The 9167-nt window shown below is 55.3% G+C and overlaps 1 protein-coding gene across 1 annotated transcript; it reads left to right on the forward strand.

The window, feature by feature from the left end:
• Positions 1-988: 988 nt before the first annotated feature.
• On the forward strand, positions 989-6033 carry TMEM121B (transmembrane protein 121B). The gene has a single exon (XM_059184348.1). It carries the CDS (start codon positions 1480-1482, stop codon positions 3235-3237), a length of 1758 nt encoding a protein of 585 aa, XP_059040331.1. The 5' UTR covers positions 989-1479; the 3' UTR covers positions 3238-6033.
• The last annotated feature ends 3134 nt before the right edge of the window (positions 6034-9167 follow it).

Consider the following 9167-nt stretch of genomic DNA (forward strand, 5'->3'; position numbering starts at 1 on the left):
GGCACTGTGCGGTGTGAGCCCCAGCAGCACAAGCTTTAAGAGCAATGAAGCCAAGGCAGGGAATTTGCAGGCTGAACTATGTGGAGAAGGAGGACGGGGCAGACAAGCTTCCTGCCTTGCTCTGATGTGGCTGGGATATTTGTGTTTTACATAAGCTTCAGATGTGTGTGTGTGTGTGTGTGTGTGTGTGTGTGTGTGTGTGTGTGTGTTTGCAGACACGTGTGCCCCAAATGCTCTAGTCATTGTTTTCTCCCCTAAACCTCTGAAGCCGAGACTCTGCCTGCTGCCTTCCTGAGTTGCTGATGGGTCTCTAGCCCTAGTCATGGAGTAGATCCCAGGGGGTGAGTCAGAGTGTGCTAGAAGCTCATAGCTGCAGGGCCAGGCCACAGTGGCAGATCTTAATATTCACCAGCACCCTCTCTGAGCCTTTGTTTTTACCAGGGTACCCGCTCTACAGGTCCCCTTTTCTTCCTCTCTGCTAGATAAATCTTTATCGTTTCTAATTCTCACTTTAAAGACCTCTGAGAATACCCAAAGCCCCACTTGGCTGGGGTCACATGAATAATTCTTTTACCTGTGCTCTCTTCCCAAGCGGTTATATTCAAAGAACCACTCCAGTCACTGGAAAATGGGACCTCCCTGAGGGTCCATCACTGAATCCAGGGCAGGACACAGGAATATGCAGAAATTCATATCTGGGCTGCTGTTCCCGGTCCTTTTAATCAGCATGGCCGGATTCCTCCACTAGTTTTCAAGTGCCTGAAGGAGAGGCAGGCTGCCCAGGTGAAAGGGCGCTGACCCCGGTGTAGAGGCCCCAGCTGCCCCTACTGTCCGCAGAAGTTGTGCTGACCAGGCGCAGAGGCCGGAACCTGTCGCCTGGGCCTGGTGCTCAGAGGCCTGATCTACACGGAGACCAAGGCCATCCGGTTACTAACGCTAAAGCAGTTTGGCTGGTGGGATCGCTGAACGACTGCGCCGGTTAGGTCCTCCCAGTGCCAACTCCGCCCGGCTCCCGCGTTTCTTCCCTCCTCCCCTCTCACTCTCTAGGCCCCCCACATGGCTCCCCACCCCAACTCTCGCGCCTCAGCAACCCCTTCCCCTTTTTGTTCCTGTTGATCCAGCGAGCCAGGCTTTCTCCTTCTCTGGTCTTTCTTCCTCCTCTCCCCCTTGAATCCAGTCCTGGTTTCCCCGCCGCCAGCCTCCCCTTTCTTTCCGACTAGGCTAGCTCCCCGCCCCCGCCGCGCCCGTCGTCACAGCGGTGGGTTCTGCTCCTCGCTTACCCCGCTCCCAGCCACCCGGGGCTTGGCTCGCCCAGTCCGGTGGCTCCAGTCCGGATCTCGCTGCTGCCCGACCCGGGTACGAGTACCAGCCGCTGGGGAGGAGGCGGCGGCTGGCCCCGGCTCCCCTCGGCCGCCTTGCCAGCCCGGGGTTGGCGGGGAGGGAGCAGCAGGGCAGCCCCCCGGAGCCCCTCGGAGGACAATGCACCCAGCGCTCGGCAACCCCCGCTCGGTCTCGTCCTCGTCCAGCTCCTTCCCACCGCCCCCCGCCGCTGCCCGGCTGCAGCCCCTCTTCCTCCGGGGGGGTTCCTCCCGCGGCCGGAGAGGCTCGGGCGACAGCAGCACCAGCACCAGCACCAGCCGGGGGGGAGGCGGCGGCAGACGCGGCGGGGGCGGCGGCGGCGGCTCCCCCAGTAGCAGCACCGGCGCCGAGAGAGAGGACGACGACGAGAGCATCAGCATCAGCAAGCCGCTGGTGCCAGCCGGCCTCCCGGGACCCCCGGCTCAGGGGGGCGCCCCAGCCGCCGACCCCGCGCCCGCCGCCTTCTCCTCCTCGGCCGCCACCTCCTCCTCCACCTCCACGCCCACCTCCTCCTGCAGCATGACAGCCGCGGACTTCGGCGGGGGCGCTGCGGCCGGGGCCGTCGGGGGCCCCGGGAGCCGCTCGGCCGGGGGCGCGGGCGGCACGGGGACCGGCAGCGGCACCTCCTGTTGTTCGTGTTGTTGCTGCTGCGGCCGCCCGGCCCGCTCCGGTCGCAGGGGTCGGCGCCGAGGCTGTGCCCCCAGTCCGGGGTGCCGCTGGGGCTACCAGGCGCTGTCCGTGGTGCTGCTGCTGGCACAGGGTGGTCTGCTGGACCTGTACCTCATCGCCGTCACCGACCTGTACTGGTGCTCCTGGATCGCCACCGACCTGGTGGTGGTGGTGGGCTGGGCTATTTTCTTCGCCAAGAACAGCCGGGGCCGTCGGGGCGGCGCGGCCAGCGGCGCGCACAACCACCACCAGCACCACCACCACGCCGCGCCGCCTCTACATCTACCCGCCGCTTCGGCCGCCTCCGCCGGGGCTGCCGCAGGGGCCAAGGCGCGCGGCGCCCGCGGGGGCGCAGGTGGCCCGGGAGCCGGCCCGGGCGCTGCCGGGGCCGCGGGCGAGTTCGCCTTCGCCTACCTGGCCTGGCTCATCTACTCCATCGCCTTTACGCCCAAGGTGGTGCTTATCCTGGGCACGTCCATCCTGGACCTCATCGAGCTGCGCGCGCCTTTCGGCACCACGGGCTTCCGCCTCACCATGGCGCTGTCCGTGCCCCTGCTCTACAGCCTGGTGCGGGCCATCAGCGAGGCGGGCGCCCCCCATGGCTCGGCGGGACCCCTGCTTCTGCAGCCCCAGCAGCACCGAGCCGCCGGCTGCTTTCTGGGCACGTGTCTGGACCTGCTCGACAGCTTCACCTTGGTGGAGCTGATGCTGGAAGGCCGCGTGCCGCTACCTGCGCACCTGCGCTACCTGCTCATCGCTGTCTACTTCCTCACCCTCTCCTCGCCGGTGCTCTGGCTCTATGAGCTCAACGCCGCAGCGACAGCCTCATCCTGGGGCCAGGCTTCCGGGCCGGGCAGCTGTAGCCGCCTTCTGCGCCTGCTGGGCGGTTGCCTGGTGGACGTGCCCTTGCTGGCGCTGCGCTGCCTCCTGGTGGTGAGCTACCAGCAGCCCCTCTCCATCTTCATGCTCAAGAACCTCTTCTTCCTCGGCTGCCGTGGCCTGGAAGCCCTAGAGGGCTGTTGGGACCGGGGGAGTCGGGCCTCACCGACTCGGGGGAGAGGGGGCTACGGCGCTCCGCCCTCCGCCCCGCCACCGCCACCGCCGCCACCACCACCTCAGGGAGCCTCCCAGCTGGGCCACTGCATCTCGGAGAACGAGGGGGGTGCCCATGGCTATGTCAATACCCTGGCCGTGGCCTCCCAGAATTGAGGAGGGATAAGGGAGAGGGGCTTGCTTTGGGGTTGAGAGACCCCAGCCCCTTGTCCTTTGATCGTCTCTCACCCAGATTTGATCAGGGTCTATTTGGAAGACGGAACTGTTAATAGGGCTAAGGGCCAGTGTGTCCTTCTGCACCCCTTAGATCAAGACTGCTTGGAGGGAGACCAGCAGCTAATGGTGAAGGAGGAAGGTCCACCTACTACTCAATTTCCCTTTCTCCATGCCCTACCCTAATCTAGCCTCCAGGGGCCAGATACCTCTGCTTCTTGCTTTTCTCAGCGCCATCCTAATTCTTGTCCATTGTCGGGGAGAATGGTGAAAAGGGCGTGCCCAGACAGGGGTGCTGGGCCTGAAGCCTTCCCCCTCGCTTGGAAGTGCCAGATTCTTATAGGCTGTGGTTGGTGATCATTGTCCCACGCCTTGAAACTGATCCAGAATCCACTGTTCCCCTGATGTGTCTATTGGATTTTTTTCCAGAGGGTAGTTGTCAAGTCTGTGTTTGTCTGTGTGTATAGTATAGTTTTCTTGTTTCCACACTGTGGCCCCTTGCAATCAGTAGGAGATCTGGGGAGGCCCTGTCCTTCCCACCACACATACAACCACCCTCCTCATTCCTACCTGAATTTGTGGCCGTGAATTCCCAGAAAGAGCTGGGCTCCTGGGAGCTTCCCAGTTGCTCTTCTCCAAGGGAAACGCTCACCCAGGATCTTCCTCAATTCTACTCCTCTCTTCTCAGCTTGGGGGAGGAGAGGGTCCATACCCTAAGGACAAAACTGCACCCTTTCTTGGGTGAGTGAGCATTTCTACCTCTGTGCTTTCAACTTTTGTTGCATCATGCACTGATGCTGCTTGCAAAAAAATAAAGGCAAAATATTCAGAAGTTGCATTTAACATGGCCACTGGATCCAGCTGGGGTTTGGTGCCAGTCTTATTACAGGGTCTGTGGAGTATCAGCCATTGGCTTGCCCTCCCACTCTCTCTCCCTCTGCACCCAGAACTCTTATCCTTACCGACGTTTATTGCTAAGCGGTTCTTGGCTTAGAACAACAGCCTTGATGGGGGTCCTGAAATGATGTGAAGCTGGGGCTCCCATTGGTTCAAGGAAATCCAATTCCACGTCTGTCCTTCCTCTGGGAAGCCTGGTGTGGTTAAAAAAAAAAAGCTCTGGTAAAGAGAATTTCTAAGGAGAAGGCAGTCTGAAGAGGGAGTCTCGGTAAATCCTCCCCCTGCCCTGCCTTTCTCTCTGGCATTCTTGTTGAGATTAATGACAAGGGACACCCAGCGGTTGCCCACTTATGGTCTCGATGTGGGACATCTCTCTTGGAATTTTTGAGGGTGGATAAGTATTTTTGGGGGAGGTAAGAGTGCAGGAGGACTGTTGGCAGCAAGGCCAGGAAATACTCACCGTCCTCCACCCCAGAATAGGATGGGGTGGGGCAAAACTGAAAGAATTTTGGTTTCCCCTCCCCCACCCCCTCGTATGCTTTGTGTGGTGTAATACACCCTGGGCAAAGGACCAGAAGTCATGATTGTAGTTTTGACTGTCCCTCACTCGCTTTGATGGCACATTGCTTTTGCTTTCTGAGTCTCAGTGTTTTACTTTGAGCTCTTCTCTCCCAACTTCTTGGGGGTTTGTTGACAGAAGACTTCCATGGAGATGGAGACACAGAGGGACTGATTTCTTGACTAGAGTCCTTCTGAGCCTACCCTACTGTCACAGTGGGGAATGATGGAGGAAACATGTTTACACTCAATGTATTAATCTATGCTCCCAGCCCCTTGCCCTCCTAGGTTCAATATTATTAGTGGGTTGGATTTTGCAACTAGTCTTTTTTTTCTGTCTCCCCACTCCCCCTTCTCCCCCCACCATATCCTTTCCATTTGAATTCTGTGTGCTCAAAGTCCTGGGCCCAGACTATTCCCTGGGTCTCCATCTCCTCTCTCCAGCTTTGCTCTCTCTGCTATCTAATCTCAGTGGCTGTGAATGGACTTTGTGTCTGAGGCATGGCCAGCCCCTGGCTGGCCCCTGCCCCACCCCCTTTCTCCTGTTTGGATGCTGGTCTCCCCTTCTGAGTGACTGACTATAAAATCTGAGTGCTGTTGAGTTTTCTGGTGGAAGGCTGTGATAGGTTCCAATGAGCTACCACTTCCCTAGCTACGCTGAGAGACTGATGGCAACCTGGCCAGCTCTGGCAGAGGCTGGGCCTGCTCAGGCTCTGTCTGCCGGCCCCCCACTCACCCTTGGACATTCTCTTTCAAACATCTGGTGCGAGCACTTTGCGCTCAGGGGTCAATCCCTTCCTTCCGGTGTTTTTCATGAGTGCTTTTACTTTCTTTCCTTGCCCTACTCACAATGAGACATGACCCCGATTTTTCCTTGCTTTCTAGGGGCATCTGTAGTGGGGGTCAAACTGGAGATGTTTCCCTAAGGAGGTGCACTGTCTCCTGAGGCTCATGCCAGCAGTATGGTTCACAGGATAGTACTCCGGGTAAAGAATTCAGACTGTCTGCCTCTAATGTGTGTGCCAGTAAGGTGCGCTCTTGACCTGAGTCTCTGACTCTACAGATTGTAAAAGGGTGCTGGACCGGCCTCTCTCTAAAGGCTGTTCTGATATAACCTGGCCTGGTTCTGAGTCCATGTATTTTTGGAGGAAGAGAGCTGGCTGGAAGTTAGAGCCTGGAAGAAGGGAAGTTGCACCTCACTAGCGTTGAGCACGTTCCCCCCTCCCCCCTTTTTCTTTTTAAAAATAAAACCAGCTTCTGTTCTGAAAATAAAAAACTTGAGACTTGTGACAAGCTTCCTGTGTGGTTTGTTTTAAGATCTTTCCTGTCCTGGTTTCCTTACTAAATTCTTAAATGTCACTGTGACATTTGTCATCATTTTATAGGCTTGTGTTAACATTGTGGGTACACTTGGCCATTTCCTTCTAGGTGGTTGGCACTAGTCAGGGAGGTGGGGTAGCTCTGGCCTTGACCTGGGGGGTGTCTAGGCAGACTTCCTATAGGCAGAGCTAACTCACGTGGGCTCTTGACCTGAGAGACATTTCCCCAGACACTTGGGGCTTTCACTCCCATTTCTTTCTAACAGTTAAGTTCCCAAAGAAAAGAGTTTGAGAGACTTATATTCAAATTCTTTGCCCTCCTCTCTGACTCTTGCCCCAGCCAGAGACATGAATTATGTATGAATGAGACAAGCAAGATCTTTCTTTAAACACCACCACCACCACCACAACACAAAGGGGACTGTGAAGTCTGACAGAATATTGAGTCTTCACCAAAAAAAAAGATTTTTTTTTTTCTTTTAGCACAGAAACAGCCAGCATTATTGAACCACTCTGTGCTGTTGCCCTGTGATGCTCGTGGCCATTCCAAGGGCCACACAGCGGTTGGACCCAGAAGGGAAAAGAGGCAAACTGAGAGCACGGGAACCCCAGTCCTGGGCTTGCTCTGCCTCCTACCCACTGAGGCTGTGGGCACTGACCTCCACTCCTGGGGTGTCTTCATCACTTATCACCCAGGAGCACTATTACCTCACAAGGCTGTGTGAATAATTAAATGAGGGGGTGTATGGAAGGATGGTCCTTTTCCTCAAGACATTGATAATCATAACCGAGGATAAAATTCACCTGTGAAACAATGACAGAAAAACATAAGACCACATCTTCCTTTAAATAAGATAATGAATTTGACTAAGCATGTTATGTTGACATGTTTCTCACAGGTAAGCAAGCTAGTTGTCCCTCCGTGCTCAGTAGAACCGTGCATGAAAGCACCATGTGGAAGACGAAGAAATGGCACGTGGATGGGGGTGTATTCGCGTGGGCAGTGCGGAGGCCCCATGTGGGCCTTGCCGAGGGTTTGAATCTGTCCCCGGGTTCTAGCCCTTGGGAGGCTCTGGCGACACATTCTGTGCTTGCCTGCGGAGTCCCCCAGTGCAGAGCTGCTCATTTCATCCTCACAGCCATGGGCAAGGGAGCTTGAGTTCCATCTTCCTGAGGTCCAGAAAGATAGAGTAGCTTGCTGAATTCCATGCTGAAGTCAGGAAAGGGATTCAGATTTGAACCCAGGCCTGTCTCCAAAATTTGCACCACCCCAGGCAGCGTTCAGATTTAGCTGTTGACAGAGTTCAACTTCTCCTTATTAAAGCTGAATGGTCTAGCTAAAAAGCAGGGCTGGTTTTCCTATTCTGTGTGAGTCCCAAGGAAGTGGCACTGAGTGAAAGTCAGGGGACACCAATCGGGCGTAACATCTTTCTGCTCTCTCTCCTCTCAGGTCACTGTTGTACCTTCTTTCTCTCTGATCAGAAAGGAAGGATCCACGGAACTAATAGCCTAGGGAACTACTCCTCCTAGGAAGGGAATCCAGGGACTGGGGTCTGGGGAGGTATGTTGGACAAGACCTCCCGGTATCCTTGAAATCATGAAAGGGGGGACTCCATGTTCCTCTGACGGACAAGGCTGAGTCTCCAGGGCACTTCACCTGCCTCAACCAACTCTAGCGGACAGGATACGAATGTGCACCCAGCACCAAGATCTGGGAGAGCTGGCAGGGCATGAAGGGCAGGGGACGGACAGAAAGCAAGAAGATGGACAGTGAAGCCATTTAGCAGTGATGTGGGAGGCTGTGAGTGAGCACCCCAACTTCACAGCCTGTACCCAGGGGCTGGGGGCAGTCACTTTATTTCATATTCTCCCATAATATAGAATATTGGATCATATATTGCTTTTGTAATCTGAAAAAGTGAACACCAGAACAAGAAAGTCCTAACGATGGGAGGAAGGCTAAACTGCCCCATGTTCCTCAAGCTAAGGAAGCTGGTCCGTGCTCCTGGCTGAGAGGCGATGAGACCTCAGGGAGCCCCTGAGGCCTCACAAGGGCAGCAGCAGGTATGGGTGGCAACACCTGGATGGAATGAGGGCGACCGTGTGCTGAGTGCTCCCATGTGTGGGACCCCACCCCAGCGCCTCACATGGAGGTTCTGTCCACTCCTCAGAGACCTCTATGAGGGCGGAGCCCTCGCTGAGCCTCCTGCAACCTGAGAGCTCAGGAAGACCACCGGATCAATCTCAAGGCTGGCAAGCAGCAGAGCCAGGGCCCCAGCCTTGGGTTAACTGCTGCCAGACTCTTTTTAAAGAACCTCCCTCTGGATGCCTGGATGGCTCATTTGGTTAAGCATCTGCCTTCATCTCAGGGACCTGGGATCAAGCCCTGCATCGGGCTCCTTGCTCAGGAGAAAGCTTGCTTCTCCCTCTGCCTGCTGCTCCCCCTGCTTATTCATGCTCTCTCTCTCTCAAATGAATATTTTTTAAAAAATAAAAAATAAAATTTTATTTTTATTAAAAAATAAAAATTTATTTATTTATTTGACAGAGAGACGCGAGAGAGGGAAGCAGGAGGAGTGGGAGAGGGAGAAGCAGGCCTCCCACTGATCTGGGAGCCTGATGCGGGGTTTGATCCCAGGACCCTGGGATCATGACCTGAGCCTAAGGCAGACGCTTAACCAACTGAGCCATCCAGGCATCCTGAATAAATAAAATCTTCAAAAATAAATAAAATCTTAAAAAAAAATTAAGAACCTCTCTCTCCAACCACCCAAGGAGACTGGAGAAACCCAAGGCAGGGCTGGAATACCAGCTCTGCTTTTATTCCAAACTCAGGCATACTTGGGCTCTTACTTTCTTGCATAGCCTGGAGCAGCTGGTGTCTCCTGGCCCTGAACTGGCGGGTCTTTTCTGGAAGCGCTGGAGCAGAAGCGGGCCTGGCACTGCCCTTATTTATTTGGGAAGGAAGGACATCAACCACAGAGCCTAAAGGATTAAAACTTCCCATTGCATTGTAAGTACATCTTCCTCTCCTTTATGCCTTATTTAATCTTTAAAGACAAGCAAAAGCAAAGTAAAATCCATCACACGTTGGCATTC

Source organism: Mustela lutreola, chromosome 8 (genome assembly GCF_030435805.1).
Source record: "Mustela lutreola isolate mMusLut2 chromosome 8, mMusLut2.pri, whole genome shotgun sequence".
Lineage (NCBI taxonomy): Eukaryota > Metazoa > Chordata > Mammalia > Carnivora > Mustelidae > Mustela > Mustela lutreola.